Raw genomic sequence first — 18,561 nt, forward strand, 5'->3', positions numbered from 1 at the left:
GTTGACAAAGAAATTAATAAGTATTAAGGAAAATGCACAAGTACCCCTACACTATGACCAAAATCTCAGAGACACACTTTAATTAAAATAAGGTCCTATTACCCTCTGAACTTTTTTTTTCTTTGTAATTTTATACGCCTTTTGTCTTATGTGATACTCTATGTAACTCCACGCAATTGAGGCGCGACAGAGATATTTGGATGCCACGTAAGTCAAAGAGGTACACAAAATTACAAAAAAAAAAGTTCAGGAGGGTAATACGACCTTAGTAAGGTGTGTCTTTGGGATTTCAGTCATAGTCTTGGGGGGTACTTGTGCATTTTCTCTAAATATTATAAAGTTTCAAAGGAAATTAGAGAGGAAACATTTGATATGTCAAAAGAAATATTTGAATTTCCTTTAGAGACTAAAGTGAAAAATATTTCAGAAAAACCAATGCATGGATATATGGGAATGATTCCACAATTGCCATTGTATGAGAGTTTGTGTATTCCTGATTTGCTTAATCCTCAAAGTCTTCAAAATTTTGCTAATATCTTTTGGCCTCAGGGTAATCAACATTTCTGGTATGTCTATTTCACTGTTTTCATCTTTTTTATTTTCTTACTATCATTATCTTTAAATTTAAGAAAAAACGATAAATATATCCTTAAATATAAATGGTATGCAGATATTCTCCATCATATTTTTGGGACATATATTTTTACCGTTCAAAAATTAAAGCATATATACCATTTTATACTAATGGATATAGACGTGTCATAATCTTATCTACCGCCCCAACATTGGATCGATGGATAAGATTGTGTCAAGTTTCCTAATTTAACCATTCGTTAGAGTGAAGGGCAGAAATTTTCGACTTTTTAAATGTCAGGGACATCAATGTCCCAAAAGTATGACGGAGGAAAAATATGACGAAAAATATGTGCATACTATTTACGATCGTTTGAAAAAATATTTGTCTTTTTTCCTTTAAATTTTGGCCTAATGAAAGTGTTCAAAAAGTATAACATTAGAGATTCCCAGTAAATTGATTAACTATTTGACCATTCAATAGTTTTATTGAATAAGTTAATTTTTTCTTTGAGAAAAACAAAATAGGAGATTATAAATGGAAGTTTCCTTCTCGAATCTATTCATTATCACACCCCTAAACAAACAAAAGTGCCGATAACATTAAAATATTTGGTATGGAGTCTCGATCTACTCAATAAAAACAAATAAATTAATAGAAGACAATAGACAGTATCTTTCTCGAATCAATTTCGAATTTATTTCTTTTATCACATTGTTTAAATAAAATGAAAATTATCAACAACAACATCAGAATATTTGGTATGTGTCACGGTCTAATAATCGTAGAAATCGAGATATAAATACGATTTGAGAAATCAAAGATTATATTGATGAAAAATAATGTTAAGTTACAAGGTTTTTATATGGAGAGAATTGTAGAGTTCTAAGTTAACTATAATAAAATACTATTACAATACATATTACTATTATAATAATAATAATAATGCAAATCCTAGTCGTAATATAATTCTAATCGACTTCAACTAGTACAATAAGTAAATAAGTAGCACTGCGTCTAATCCTAGTATGAATCTAACTCGTCAGTCAGTTCCGCTTTCCCATTTTTGTTTTCACTATCCTAGTTTTAAAAATAAAATAAAATATAAGACTTAGTTAACGTATCTATGGCCTCATTTGTTTGTATTTAATTGGGGGTCTAAATCTTAATCAATCAGATTCGCCTCATTCAGTATGTTTGTTTTTTTATGACTGAATCTTAATTATTTAGATTTAATTCATTAAGTTTGTTTGTTTTATTTTCTTAGAAGTCTCTTAACGAGTCTGAATACATCTGAGTTAATCAGATCTGTAATACACTCTTAAGACCATTCAGACTCAAAAGTAATTCCTATCTTAATTCAACTACATCACAAAAACTCATAAAAGTTTTTTTCTTATTAAATTAATGTTAATTACATCTTACCCGTTATAATTTCCTTTATTTTACTAACTTAATATACGTCCTTTACTTTCATAAATTAATCAATATATTTGAATTGATAAACACTTCATGATATAATATTTAGCACGATTCTAGAAAACAAGAAAGTATTGATTAGTTGATCGATAACAATAACAAATCTGCATTATAAAATAAAATGCTTTCATAAACATTATATTACTACTCTATATAAACTATTTTACATTGCATTATATTAGATTATCAAAGTTTTTGAGTGCAAAAAAGAATAGTCATATATTAGTGATGTAACTTAATGTTAAATTCTTAATAGATAAATCATATGACCTATTCATGATAAGAATGTCCAAAAATTTATTTTCCATATAAAAAATTATTTTACTAAAATGAGGTTTTTATAATTTTTTATTGATACATCGTTTAATTTCATATGTACATTCAAATATTAAAAACAAATTATCTCAATAATCCAGTTTTCATATTCAGAGAAAATACCTTAATATTAAAATGTTTATTCAGATTTACATATCTAGATCTTAATGCATATTTTAATATTTAGATGTATATTCAGATTTAGAGTTTTGATCTTAATAGAAACAAATAAGGCCTAAGTGAAAGAATGGTATCAACTTGAAATGTTTCTAAATATGTTCAACCTTCTTTATACGTTTATAAACATTATATGTGTATTATTTTTTTTGCAGCAATTTGGTAAAGTCTTATTCTAATCCACTTGTGGAATTGGATGAGATTTTGAAAAGGATGATTTCGGAGAATTTGAGATTAAAAAATCACATTAATGAATTGTTGAATGCCAATTATTTCCTATTTAGATTTACACATTACAAGGGATCATCAATTACTGGTGGAGATGAGAATAACAAAGTTGCTGGATTGGGTGGCCACACAGATGGTAACTTCTTGACTTTTATATCGCAAAATCAAGTCAATGGATTGCAAATCAACAAAAATGGAGAATGGATTGATGTGAATATTTCACCAAATTCTTATGTTGTTTTGGCTGGTTATTCCTTCAAAGTAAGTGTTAAGTTTTGAACTATTGTTATTATCTTGTTGGGAACTGTTTTGTTTGATTTTTAACAGAAAAAATGCTAAATGGTCACAAATTTTTAAAGTCAATAATATTTTTTTTGTTTTAAGGTAAATAAATTGATAAAAAAGAATTCATTTTTAATTAAAAGATATTGAAATTAAAAGGGTAAAAATACTTTAAACATAGTGTGAATTATGTTATTTTATCATTCTAATCAAAATTTGTGGCCAATATTGTTACACCTTATAGGATTTATCAAAAAACCATAGTTTTCAGAGGCTCAAGATATTTGTTGGATCTTATGTTTCTCGAATCTCTGAAAATGTTGTTCCGCTAGTGTTGAATGTATTATTTTCTGAAATGTATATTTTTGAAGAATCTGATATATTAATGATATGCTCAATATTTTCATGCAAAACGGAAAATGAATTTTGGTAGTATTGACCCTATTTGTATTGTTTTACTCTCCAAAAATATTATCGATCGCGTCTATCTTTGTATTTATACAGGTTTGGACAAATGGTCGATTGCATTCTCCTCTCCACAGAGTAACAATGTCCGGAGAAAATGATAGACTCTCCATTCAATTATTTTCATTATCAAAACCAGGTCACTTCATCTAGGCACCAAAAAAACTAGTGGATGAAGAACACCCTTTACTCTTCAAGCCATTTGAAATTATTGGATTATTTGAGTATGGTACCACAGAAGCTGGCTATACAGCTCCTCCAAGTGATCTTCTCAAGAGTTATTGCAGTGTTTGATATGCTAATTGCGAATTTCCGCTTCAACAATGTAACGACCTGTTTAGTCGTTTTGAGCAACAAATTTCAATTCTGGAAAAACAGGCTGAGGCGACGGACCAAACGACGATCCGTCATGGGCACGACGGACCGTCGCAGGGTCTCGTTTCAAAACACTTAAAAAATCTGAAATTGGGTACTGAAAATCGACTCTCTGAACTTCGTGACGGAATGGCAGGACGGACCGTCACAGGCGTGACGGACCGTCATAGATTGTTCAGTGGAAATTGACTCTCTGACTCTTGCGACGACCTGCAGGACGGACCGTCGCAGGCACGACGGCCCGTCACAGGTTGCGCAAATCCCAGGCAGAATCAGATTTCCTTACACGTTTTAAGGGACGTTTTTGGACTATTCCTTCCTTAATTATAGATTTTGTAGGTTTATATTAATAACTCAAATTCTTGGGGGTTAAAAGAGGTAACCCTAAGTTAATTAGTGGGGTATTATTGTCATCTCTTATTCTTAATTATATACTAATTAGGGTAAAAGAAAGAGGGTTTGAATAAGAAAATAGAAAGAACAAGAAGGGAGAGAGAGAAACGATCGAGAAGAAGAGGAAAACAACAAAGCTTTGGGAAAATTCTTGCTTGATTCAATTCTTCGGTGGAGGTAGGTTATGGTTTTCATGCTTTCATAAGTAAACTCTCAATAGTGAATGATATGTATTGGTAGTATTGTAAATCCTACTATATGCTTAATGGTATGTTTGCATGAATATGATTATGTGATTGTGATAAGATAAGCATGATGAAAATATTGAATCCCAAATCTTGAAAAGAAACTTTAATATACATTATTAATGATGATGCCTTGGTATAGAAGAAGGCTTGATGAATTAAAGTAATGGGATTGATGATGCCTTGGTATAGAGAAGGCTTGATGATTTACAGAATGATATTAGTGGATCGGAGTGTCACGTTCCGACACATAGTATTAGTGGATCGGAGTGTCACGTTCCGACACATAGTATTAGTGGATCGGAGTGTCACGTTCCGACACATAGTATTAGTGGATCGGAGTGTCACGTTCCGACACATAGAATTAGGGGATCGGAGTGTCACGTTCCGACACATAGAATTAGGGGATCGGAGTGTAACGTACCGACACATAGTAGTAGGGGATCGGAGTGTCACGTACCGACACAAGAAGAGGAAAGATAATGAATCTTGAAAGATGATAATATACTCAACTTAATATACTTAATTCCCAAATGAGTATGGTGTTGAGGCTTGAGCCCTCATGGATGAACTTGATGGTACTTATTGATGATTATAATACTTGTTGTTGCTACATGTTGAGTTTTATAGTTGATTTACGATAATATTTGATATATACTGTTCCCTATTTTGAGTGAGCCGATGATATCTACTCAGTACCCGTGTTTTGTACTGACCCCTACTTTTATGTTTTTCTTCTTGTTATTTGTGGAGTGCAGCAAACGTGCCGTCATCTTCGACTCAACAGTAACTCAAGCCAGTCTTCGTCACACCGGATCTTCAGGGTGAGCTAACGCTTCTAGCTTGGACTGGATCTTCTCCTTCATGTCTTGATGCCTTGAACTTCCGGCATGGACTAGCTTCTTATGTATTTTTAGTTTCTTAGAAACTCTTAGAATTAGTAGTTTAAAGTAGATGTTCTTGTGATGATGACTTCCAGATTCTGGGGATAATGATAAGTTTTTGAGTTATAGAAGTTGATTATTTATTTTTACTTATGAGTTTAAGTCTTCCGCATTACTTTCTGTTTATATTATATTGAAATGTTAAGGTTTAGATTGGTTGGTTCGCTCACATAGGAGGGTAAGTGTGGGTGCCAGTCGCGGCCCGAATTTGGGTCGTGACAAACTTGGTATCAGAGCATTAGGTTCGTTGGTCTCATCACACAAGAACAGGTCTAGTAGAGTCTTAAGGAATGGTAGGGGGACGCCTTTACTTTTCCTTGAGAGGCTATAAGACTTTAGGAAAATTTCACTCTTTCATTCTTTCTTTCGTGCTACTACTTGAGTCCAATTGGTATCTAGGCGATACAAATTGGTATCTTACCATCTTCACTCTCTTTCGCAGATGGTTAGAACTAGAGCAACGACTACGCCAACACCAACACCAGCACCGGCGGGACAGGGTGCGTCTGAGCCAGCCACTGGGGCTGCAGCTCGAGGAAGAGCAGCGGCAAGAAGCCGTGGTAGAGGTCGTGGGAGGACGTCCTCTAGGGGAAGAGGACGAGCACCTAGCCCATCTGATACTAGGGCAGTGACTCCTCCACCGACTGAGGAAGTAATAAGAGAAGGGGAGGATGGGGAAACTGAACAAGTGCAGAATGAGGGATTGCCACCCCAACCTACCCCAGAGATGATCAATCAGGTTCTGGCTTATCTTAGCGGGTTATCTGATCAGGGCCAGACACCCCCAGTGTTTTCTGCACCAGCACCTCAGGCTCCGGAGGTACAACATGCGGCTACTATGGCTCCCCGCATGGATGTTCCATTGGAAATAGGCACATTTCCTCGTCTGACTACAGGGCCTGTAATGACAAGTGATCAGCATGAACTTTTCAGTAAGTTCTTGAAATTGAAACCTCCGGTCTTCAAGGGTGCTGAATCGGAGGATGCTTATGATTTTCTGGTTGACTGTCACGAGCTACTACACAAGATGGGTATAGTAGAACGGTTTGGTGTGGAGTTTGTGACTTATCAGTTTCAAGGGAACGCCAAAATGTGGTGGCGGTCACATATTGAGTGTCAACCAATAGAGGCACCAACTATGACTTGGGCCTCGTTCTCTAGCTTGTTTATGGAGAAGTATATCCCCCGGACTTTGAGGGATAGGAAAAGGGATGAGTTCCTGAGCCTAGAGCAAGGTAGGATGTCGGTTAATGCTTATGAGGCTAAGTTCCGTGCACTATCCAGATATGCCACTCAACTCTGTTTCAGTCCTCTAGAGCGGATTCGCCGGTTTGTGAAGGTGTTGAGGTCAGAATTGCGGATTTCGGCCTTACAGGTAGCGGCAACGGCAAAATCCTTCCAAGAAGTGGTAGACTTTGTGATAGAAGTGGAAGGAGTGAAGCCAGACGACTTCACCACAACATCGACATCAAAAAGGCTTCGAAAGGGAGGTGAGTTTAATGGTTCTTACACTAGAGGACAGGGTTCGGGAAGTTACTCAGTCCGACCAATTCAGTCTTCACTACAGACTGTAGTTGGGGGACCACCTCAGACCGGTCAACACTTCTCCGAGGGGCCTATGATTGACTCCAGAGAATGTTATGGATGTGGGGAGATTGGACATATTAGGAAAAATTGTCCCAGACAAAGTTATAGACCCCCAATAGCTAGAGGTAGAGGTGGTCATGGTAGAGGCCGTTATTCTGGAGGACGTGGTGGTCGAGGTAATGGTGGTCACCAAAACGGCAGAGGTAATGGGCAAACTGGGGCCACTACATCACAACATGGTAGGGGCAACGGACAGACGAACGATAGGGCCCATTGTTACGCTTTCCCTGGGCGGTCTGAAGCGGAGGCATCTGATGCTGTCATCACAGGTAATCTTCTGGTTTGTGATTGCATGGCTTCTGTATTGTTTGATCCTGGATCCACGTTTTCTTATGTATCTTCCTCATTTGCTAATGGTCTAAATTTACATTGTGAATTTCTTGATATGCCTATTCGTGTTTCTACTCCGGTGGGTGAGTCTGTGGTAGTTGAAAAGGTATATAGGTCTTGTGTGGTAAACTTTGTAGGGAGCAACACTTATGTAGATTTGGTTATCTTGGCAATGGATGATTTTGATGTGATTCTGGGTATGACTTGGCTTTCTCCGCAATTTGCAATCTTGGATTGTAATGCTAAAATGGTGACGTTAGCCAAGCCTGGGATAGACCCGTTAGTGTGGGAGGGTGACTACACTTCCAATCCGGTCCGCATCGTCTCCTTTCTTCGTGCTAAGAAAATGATTAGTAAAGAGTGTTTAGCTTTCTTGGCACATGTCAAGGATGACACTACCCAAGTACCTTCGATTGAGTCGGTTTCAGTAGTTCGTGAGTTTCTGGATGTGTTCACTGCAGATCTTCCTGGTATGCCACCGGATAGGGATATTGACTTCTGTATTGATCTTGAACCCGGTACTCGCCCCATTTCTATACCCCCTTATAGAATGGCTCCCGCGGAGTTAAGAGAGTTAAAGGCACAACTTCAAGAGTTATTGAACAAAGGCTTCATTAGACCAAGTGCATCCCCTTGGGGTGCTCCGGTTTTGTTTGTAAAGAAGAAGGATGGGAGTTATCGAATGTGTATAGACTACAGACAACTAAACAAGGTAACCATAAAGAACAGGTATCCTCTTCCCCGCATTGACGACTTGTTCGATCAGTTACAAGGTGCTTGTGTCTTCTCTAAGATTGACTTGAGATCCGGTTATCATCAATTGAAAATACGGGCAACGGATGTGCCAAAGACTGCTTTTCGAACGAGGTATGGGCATTACGAATTTGTAGTGATGTCCTTTGGTCTTACGAATGCCCCTGCTGCCTTCATGAGCTTGATGAACGGGATTTTTAAGCCATATTTGGACCTCTTCGTGATCGTATTTATTGATGATATATTGGTATACTCAAAGAGCACGAAGGAATATGAAGAGCATTTGAGAATGGTATTGGAAATGTTGAGGGAGAAAAAGCTTTATGCCAAGTTCTCTAAGTGTGAGTTTTGGCTAGATGCAGTGTCCTTCTTGGGACACGTGGTTTCTAAGGATGGAGTGATGGTGGATCCTTCTAAGATTGAGACAGTGAAGATATGGGTAAGACCTACTAATGTGTCAGAAATAAGGAGCTTTGTTGGGTTAGCTAGCTACTACCGCCGATTCGTCAAGGGATTCTCTTCTATCGCTTCCCAATTGACGAACTTGACTAAGCAGAATGTCCCATTTGTATGGTCGGATGAATGTGAGGAAAGCTTTCAGAAGCTCAAGACTTTGTTGACTACCGCACCTATCCTTACCTTGCCAGTAGAGGGTAAGAACTTCATTGTTTATTGTGATGCATCCTATTCTAGTTTGGGTGCAGTACTAATGCAAGAGAAGAGTGTGACTGCTTATGCTTCAAGACAATTAAAAGTGCATGAACGTAACTATCCCACTCGTGATTTGGAATTGACCGCGGTAGTGTTTGCATTAAAACAATGGAGACACTATTTATATGGGGTTAAGTGTGAGATCTATACGGATCATCGTAGCCTTCAGTATGTCTTTACTCAGAAAGATTTGAACTTAAGACAGAGGAGATGGATAGAGTTACTAAAGGACTACGATATCACTATCTTGTATCATCCGGGGAAGGCGAATGTTGTAGCGGATGCTTTAAGTAGGAAGGCGGGAAGCATGGGAAGTCTAGCTCACTTGCAAGCTTCTAGACGCCCATTGGCTAGAGAGGTTCAAACTCTAGCTAATGACTTGATGAGATTAGAAGTAAATGAGAGGGGAGGATTGTTGGCTTCTATGGAGGCAAGATCTTCCTTTCTTGACAAGATTAAGGGAAGACAGTCTGATGATGAGAAACTGCGCAGAATTCAAGATAAAGTATTGTGAGGAGAGGCTAAGGAAGCACAAATCGATGAGGAAGGTGTTTTGAGAATCAAGGGAAGGGTATGTGTACCCCGCGTCGATGATTTGATCAACACTATTCTGACAGAGGCTCATAGTTCAAGGTATTCTATACATCCGGGTGCAACCAAGATGTATCGTGACCTAAAGCAACACTTTTGGTGGAGTAGAATGAAGCGTGATATTGTTGACTTTATTGCCAAGTGTCCAAACTGTCAACAAGTAAAGTATGAACACCAGAGTCCCGGAGGAACACTTCAGAGAATGCCCATTCCTGAATGGAAGTGGGAGAGAATTGCAATGGACTTTGTGGTTGGTCTTCCCAAGACATTGGGAAAGTTTGATTCTATTTGGGTGATTGTTGATGGGTTAACTAAATCTGCTCATTTTATTCCGGTTAAGGTGACTTACAATGCCGAGAAGTTAGCCAAGATCTATATCTCAGAAATCGTTCGATTGCATGGGGTTCCACTATCCATCATATCAGATAGAGGTACGCAGTTTACTTCTAAGTTTTGGAAAACATTGCATGCGGAATTGGGTACTAGGTTGGACCTTAGTACTGCGTTCCATCCTCAGACCGATGGTTAGTCTGAGCGAACGATTCAAGTGTTGGAGGATATGCTTCATGCATGTGTGATAGAGTTTGGTGGTCATTGGGATAGCTTCTTACCCTTAGCGGAGTTTTCATACAATAATAGCTATCACTCAAGCATTGATATGGCTCCATTTGAAGCATTGTATGGTAGGATATGTAGGTCTCCCATTGGTTGGTTTGATGCATTTGAGGTTAGACCTTGGGGCACTGATCTCTTGAGGGATTCGATGGAAAAAGTGAAGTCTATTCAAGAAAAGCTTCTAGCGGCGCAAAGTAGACAAAAAGAATATGCAGATCGAAAGGTTAGAGACTTAGAGTTCATGGAGGGTGAACAAGTCTTGTTGAAAGTTTCACCAATGAAAGGGGTGATGCGGTTTGGTAAAAGGGGTAAACTTATCCCAAGGTATATTGGTCCATTCGAAGTACTTAAGCGAGTAGGGGAGGTGGCTTATGAGTTAGCCTTGCCTCCAGGGCTGTCCGGAGTGCATCCGGTATTCCATGTGTCTATGTTGAAAAGATATCATGGGGATGGAAATTACATTATCCGTTGGGATTCAGTGTTGCTTGATGAGAACTTGTCTTATGAGGAGGAGCCTGTTGCTATTTTAGATAGAGAAGTTCGCAAGTTGAGGTCAAGAGAGATTGTATCCATCAAGGTGCAATGGAAGAATCGACCCGTTGAAGAAGCCACTTGGGAGAAGGAGGCGGATATGCGAGAAAAATACCCACATCTGTTTACAGATTCAGGTACTCCTTTTCGCCCTTGTTTTCCTTCTTTTGATCGTTCGGGGACGAACGATGGGTAAATTGGTATCTATTGTAACGACCTGTTTAGTCGTTTTGAGCAACAAACTTCAATTCTGGAAAAACAGGCTGAGGCGACGGACCAAACGACGATCCGTCATGGGCACGACGGACCGTCGCAGGGTCTCGTTTCAAAACACTTAAAAAATCTGAAATTGGGTACTGAAAATCGACTCTCTGAACTTCGTGACGGAATGGCAGGACGGACCGTCACAGGCGTGACGGACCGTCATAGATTGTTCAGTGGAAATTGACTCTCTGACTCTTGCGACGACCTGCAGGACGGACCGTCGCAGGCACGACGGCCCGTCACAGGTTGCGCAAATCCCAGGCAGAATCGGATTTCCTTACACGTTTTAAGGGACGTTTTTGGACTATTCCTTCCTTAATTATAGATTTTGTAGGTTTATATTAATAACTCAAATTCTTGGGGGTTAAAAGAGGTAACCCTAAGTTAATTAGTGGGGTATTATTGTCATCTCTTATTCTTAATTATATACTAATTAGGGTAAAAGAAAGAGGGTTTGAATAAGAAAATAGAAAGAACAAGAAGGGAGAGAGAGAAACGATCGAGAAGAAGAGGAAAACAACAAAGCTTTGGGAAAATTCTTGCTTGATTCAATTCTTCGGTGGAGGTAGGTTATGGTTTTCATGCTTTCATAAGTAAACTCTCAATAGTGAATGATATGTATTGGTAGTATTGTAAATCCTACTATATGCTTAATGGTATGTTTGCATGAATATGATTATGTGATTGTGATAAGATAAGCATGATGAAAATATTGAATCCCAAATCTTGAAAAGAAACTTTAATATACATTATTAATGATGATGCCTTGGTATAGAAGAAGGCTTGATGAATTAAAGTAATGGGATTGATGATGCCTTGGTATAGAGAAGGCTTGATGATTTACAGAATGATATTAGTGGATCGGAGTGTCACGTTCCGACACATAGTATTAGTGGATCGGAGTGTCACGTTCCGACACATAGTATTAGTGGATCGGAGTGTCACGTTCCGACACATAGAATTAGGGGATCGGAGTGTCACGTTCCGACACATAGAATTAGGGGATCGGAGTGTCACGTATCGACACATAGTAGTAGGGGATCGGAGTGTCACGTACCGACACAAGAAGAGGAAAGATAATGAATCTTGAAAGATGATAATATACTCAACTTAATATACTTAATTCCCAAATGAGTATGGTGTTGAGGCTTGAGCCCTCATGGATGAACTTGATGGTACTTATTGATGATTATAATACTTGTTGTTGCTACATGTTGAGTTTTATAGTTGATTTACGATAATATTTGATATATACTGTTCCCTATTTTGAGTGGGCCGATGATATCTACTCAGTACCCGTGTTTTGTACTGACCCCTACTTTTATGTTTTTCTTCTTGTTATTTGTGGAGTGCAGCAAACGTACCGTCATCTTCGACTCAACAGTAACTCAAGCCAGTCTTCGTCACACCGGATCTTCAGGGTGAGCTAACGCTTCTAGCTTGGACTGGATCTTCTCCTTCATGTCTTGATGCCTTGAACTTCCGGCATGGACTAGCTTCTTATGTATTTTTAGCTTCTTAGAAACTCTTAGAATTAGTAGTTTAAAGTAGATGTTCTTGTGATGATGACTTCCAGATTCTGGGGATAATGATAAGTTTTTGAGTTATAGAAGTTGATTATTTATTTTTACTTATGAGTTTAAGTCTTCCGCATTACTTTCTGTTTATATTATATTGAAATGTTAAGGTTTAGATTGGTTGGTTCGCTCACATAGGAGGGTAAGTGCGGGTGCCAGTCGCGGCCCGGATTTGGGTCGTGACAAACAACCAACTTTTCTAATGAGTTTCGTCTGAAATTCGTGTTGTTTTAATTATTATGCATTTTATGTTTGAATTGTTGTAGTTGGCAATTCATGTTTAATTTGTTTGTGTTTTTTTTTTTTTTGAGAAAATATTCGCATTGGGTTTCATTGGAAATTTGTGTTTTTTAAAAAGTAGTGTGCATCTTACGTTTGGATTGTTGGTGTTGAGAATTCATTTTTAATTTGTTTCTTTTTTTTTTTGGGCAAATAATGAATTTAAAATTGTTGATTTTACTCTTTAGTGGAAATGATTCAACACAATCTTTCAGTATTATTTGGTTGAAAAAAATCTCATATGAATGATTATATTAAAATTATGATATAAATGCAATTTGTATTGGATTATGACATCTTTACATATTCATTACTTTTCAATTATATTTGTGCCACATGTGATATTTTAAAAGTTAATCAATTTCTGAATAATTTTTTTAATATTTCAAAATATTTTGAGAGTTAATCAATTTTACTATGTTTTTTTATAAATATTTTAAATTATTATGACTTATATTTCTTTTAATAATTAATACAATTTTAAAATATTATATGTTATTTCTCGTGACCCAATTTTGTGGTACATGTAAATTATTTGAGTTAATCCAAATTTTAATATGTTTTAAAATACTTTAAGTTGTGATTTATCGTATGCCTAATGTAATTTTTGAATAATATATGTTATTCTCTTTATCCCAATTTATATGGTACATGTAAAATCTTGATAGTTAACCACATCTTAATATATTTTTTAAATATTTTAAGTTATTGATTTATAACACTTTTAATTTTCTTTTAATCTGAATTATACAACACGGTGGAATTTTGAGAGTTAACCAAATGTTAAATATTTTAAATTTTTTCAGTGATATTTTTTAATATGAAATAAAAATAAAAAAATAAATTAAATATGAATAATATTATAAAGGTAAATAAAGGTCGAAGGAGAACGACAAATCGATCAATTGACCAATTGACCCTAAGCTCGTCAACCTTCAAAGAGAAATTCTAATATAAAATAAGTCAAAACTTTAAAGTAAGTTATAGGGATAAGAGTCTGAAAATATCTCAATTTTGATCGAATTTGCTGTTACGATATTAAACTTTTATGAGGATCTATTACCTTTCTATACTATTAATAGTGTATTTTTTTACCTCTTGAACTATATAAATGCCCACGTGGACACATTTACTATCTATAATTTGCATTATTTTTTATATTCATGCGGGCAAATAGATATGTTTAAAAGTACGATATTAAATAGTCTAGGGAGATAATAGGTCCTCATGAAAGTTTAGTATGCAACAACAAATTTGATCAAAATAAGGTATTCTTCATACTATTATTCCTAAGTTATATAACAAAAAGTAAAAATAATGAGAAATGAAATACAAGGAAAATTAACTAATTTATTGTAATTACATAAATACTCCAAGTACTACTATAAGCTCCTCAAGTTGTTCTCTTAAAAATAAAGAGTTTAAAATATTCTCGAAGTATTGAAAATGGTACAAAACTATCATCCATCCACCTATTTGCTCAAAAATGTCCTTCTCATCCACCTATTGGCTCCAAAATACCCTTGTCATCCATCTTTTGGTTCAAAATTGATCACTTATTTAACGGTTTTAAATTTTGAACCTAAAGGTGTATGACAAGGATATTTTGGAGTCAATATATGAATGAGAAATGTATTTTAGAGCAAATAGGTGGACGAATGACAATTTTATACCTTTTCTAATACTCTAAGGATATTTTAGACCTTTTTCCGTATTTTCTTTTTCTGAGTTAATTTTTAAATAAATTATATGAGAAAAAGTAAAAGTAATAAGAGGTGAAATAAAAAGGAAAAAAAATTAACTAATCTATTGTAATTATAGAAATATCCCTAAAACTACCATAAGTTCCTCAAAGTTATTCTCTTATTAAAAACAGAAAATTTGTTAAATGGTGAATATATATTATTTCTAAAATATAAATTAAAGAATATATTTATATTTTTTCGCCTTTTAAAAAATTATAATTCAACATGTTAGCCGTTATTATAAATAATTTAATATAATTTAAAGTAACTCTTATGATCCAAGAAAACAATTTCGAAGGAATTCATTGTCAACTGTCTCAATAAGAGTTGTGATTGAGAGGTGATTATTTTTTCATTACTAAAGTTCGAGAAATTATAAATATAAAATCATTTTTATTTGAAAGCACTTTACTCTTCAAAAATGTCAAAAAATAATATTCAATCAGATTAATCAGAATTGCAGAGGAGTACAATTAACATCATTACATATTATTCCAGAAATGGTGTTATAGTTTTTTGGTCACTATCTATTTGGGATAATAGTTTTTAGATTATTAATTTTAAGGAAAAATTTACATATATCATCAAATTTTATGAGAAGACTAATTTATGTTATCCATTAAAAATTTGTTTTATTTCCTTGACCTAATGGTTTGAAAGAAAATTCACTATCTATTTGGGATAATAATTTTTAGATTATTAATTTTAAGGAAAAATTTATATATATCATCAAATTTTATGAAAAAATTAATTTATGTTATCAATTAAAAATTTGTTTTATTTCCATGACCTATTAGTTTGAAAGAAAATTCATTTATGTCATTATCTGTTAGTTAGAAACAGATACATTTTGCAAAACTACTTTTAATATATCGGTAATAATTTTTTCAAAATGTCATTAATTTTAACATTTTTAAAGTGAAAACACTCAAATATACCATCAAACCTTATAAAAAATTCATTTATATCGTCCGTTAAAAGTTTATCTCCTCTACTGCATTTCCATCACACTAAGTACCTATGGCTAATTATGTCCTTATTTTTTAATCAAAATAAGAGTTGATGTCCACATGACCAATAATAATTAAACCATAACTGTTTGAAATAGTTATAATTCCAAAGTTCATAACCCTTCAATGTACAAAAATATTTGCTTTTAATATAATATAATATAATTAAATAAAATATATAATTATAATATAATATAAAAATATATAATAAATGGTAATATTAATGATAGCGAGCATGTGGTATTTGTAAGTCCCCGTTTGAAGTTAGGAGCAGCCTAAAACCCTTGTTAAAACTGCTATCAATTAATGTTTAAGATGATCTCCCATGCTTGAGTAAAAGGTTACCATACAGCCGAAACTTAGGATAGAACTTTAAAAATTTGTATCTGCCAATACCCTGATTTTAAATCAAATTTTGAAAATATATTGGCATCATATAATCTAGAAAGAAGATCCTTTTTATTGGGAATAGGATACCTAATCCATTTTAAGACTTTGTTTAAAGGTTTGTAATTTATTACCAACCTGGGAACACCTCTTTCTTGTTCTGCAGCTTTATTAACATAAAATGCAGTACAAGACCATGGTGATTTAGAGGGTTTTATAAGTCCCTTTGATAATAAATTATCAATTTCTTTTTTGCAGAAATTGACAAGTTCAGAATTCATTTGACAGGGACGAGATTTTGTAGGAATATCTGCTTCATTGAAAGAATCTTCATAAGGCAGAGTTACAATATGCTTTTTCCTGTCCCAAAAAGCATTTGGATGTTCTGCACAAATATTAGAAGTCATTTTGCCAGAAATTAATTTAATTTTTTCCTGGACTTTAGGAGATTGTAAAGACTCTGAAATATTCAAACTGTAAATCTCCATTTGTAAAGATTCAATATGTTTCTGCTTTAAATGAATCAGAGAGTTAATATCTCTAGTAACTGGTTCAGTTATGAAATCAAAATTAATGGTATTACCATTATAATTTGCTGTAAAACCTTTTGCATTTAATTTTGAAAAAGGATAAATGGCATTTATAAAAGGAGTGCCAAGTATAATTGGCGGATTTAACTGATTTTTAACCAAAAAGAAGAAGTGAGGAATACAAACTTTACTTTGACAAATACAAGTATGAGATAATTTATACTTGATATCTAAAGCATGATTAGATGCAGATTTAACAATATGCGTAGTTTTTTCAAAATATCTTGAAGGAATTAATCCTTCTTGAATGCAACTAACATCAGCACCACTATCAATCATAGCAATACTGGAAATTTTAAAATCATTATCAATAAGAATGATACAATTTATATACCAACGATGAGCAGTAACAATTTGAAGCATTCCAAGAAATTTAACACTTGGCTCAGAAATATCATCTTCCTCTTTTTCAGAGGTAGTATCATTTTTATTTTCATCAGAAATATTATTTTCGAATTGAGAAATACGATGATCAGTAATCAATTGATTTTGTTTTAAAGATTTAATCTCCCTTTTAAGGTTTTCAACCTCCTGTTTTAAATCATCCAAAGAAGTATCTCTTATAATACTTGGTCTTTTCTTTTCAAGTCTAGTAAAAACTTCTTGAATAGAATAAGGACTAGTATTAAAGTTTTCAAAAGATTTTTCTTCCTTCTTTGGTTTTTCAAAATTCGATGAAGAAGATGGTTTTGAAAAAGCCATATTTAAAATTTTGTTTCGAAGATTTTCATCTGAAACATCTTTTAAAAGCTCAATAAAATTCTCTGAAGAAATCATTTTAAAATGTAAATCTTCAAAACTTTGATGTAATTTATCAATATAAGAATCTCCTATCTGAGACTGTAATCTATAAAATTCATCATGACCACAAGTGCAATTACCATCTGGACAATTGGCACAATTGTTAGTAATCTCAATATTGTTATCTGAGATATAACCTGAAGAATTTTCTGATTTATCAGAAGAACTAGAATCTGAATCTGATTCATAAAGTAACTCATAGAGTTTGTCCTGAGTTGATTCATCCAACTCCAAAGCCTTAAACTTCTTAGCTTTGCAATTATTTGCAAGATGACCAAATCGTCCACATTTGTAACATTTAATGTTTTTTAAATCCCTTGTAGAGAAGTTTTTAGCAAACCTTGTTGCTTTTCTATGAGATTTCTTTTCTTCTTTTTTCTCTTTATATCGTTTTGAACGATGACGTCCTTTATGAGGTCTTTCTTCAGGTCTGTTTATTCTTTGTTTTGAACTGGATGGTCCTTCAATACCAAACTGAGTACAGAAATCTCCTAATTGAGATCTCTCAGACTTTTGGGTATTTTTTATCTGTTGAGCAAGTTTAAGCTCATTGCAAAGATTTAATCCTTCTTGGGTACAAGTCCCTATTAATTTTCCATAAGTTAATGTATCATAAGGGATTTCTAAATTATCCTCTCTTAAGACCTTTTTTACCCTTTCGGCAAATAAAGGGGGAAGACCATCAATGAATTTATTCTTCCAATATTCATATTTACTTTCAGGTAGTTCCATTACTCTACTCATGAAAGTATCTTTATACCATCGAAAATGACCCAAATGTTTTCACTTAAGTCCATTTAGAAGAGTTCTAATAGTTTCATTCTGATTGGAAAATCTTCCATTAAAATGTTCCAAAATAGTTAGAACCATAAACAGCATCTTCAACTTTTTTAACTGAAGTCCTTTCCGCTGGTTGACCCTTCTCATCAGTACTGGATTCTCTTATAATTTCTTCCTTGTATGCATTCATAATTGCATATCTTTCTTCGGGTGTTAGGAAATTATCCCACCATCCTCTTAACTGACCTGTAAAACCTGCTATAATCATTTTACAGATAGCATGATCATTATTGTTATTTGTATGACGACAAATTGATGAGTACATCAACATACGATGTACTACAATAGATACCTGTCTTTCAGTTAGGGCATCAATATTCCATTCATAAACCTCATTTCCACTGTATGATGTGTTAGTTTGGTTCCAATCCCTTTCTTCAACTAGCACATCTTGAGGAGTAGGTCGAGGATAA

At 34.6% G+C, this 18,561-nt stretch overlaps 1 protein-coding gene across 1 annotated transcript; it reads left to right on the forward strand.

The window, feature by feature from the left end:
• The first annotated feature begins 200 nt into the window (after positions 1-200).
• LOC104644281 (probable 2-oxoglutarate-dependent dioxygenase AOP1.2) lies at positions 201-3,865 on the forward strand. Its single transcript, XM_004233491.5, is given in 4 exon segments — positions 201-220; positions 294-566; positions 2,701-3,034; positions 3,560-3,865. Coding segments are annotated over 4 exon segments (882 nt in total). The 3' UTR covers positions 3,815-3,865.
• The last annotated feature ends 14,696 nt before the right edge of the window (positions 3,866-18,561 follow it).

Source organism: Solanum lycopersicum, chromosome 2, assembly GCF_036512215.1.
Source record: "Solanum lycopersicum chromosome 2, SLM_r2.1".
NCBI classification, from domain to species: domain Eukaryota; kingdom Viridiplantae; phylum Streptophyta; class Magnoliopsida; order Solanales; family Solanaceae; genus Solanum; species Solanum lycopersicum.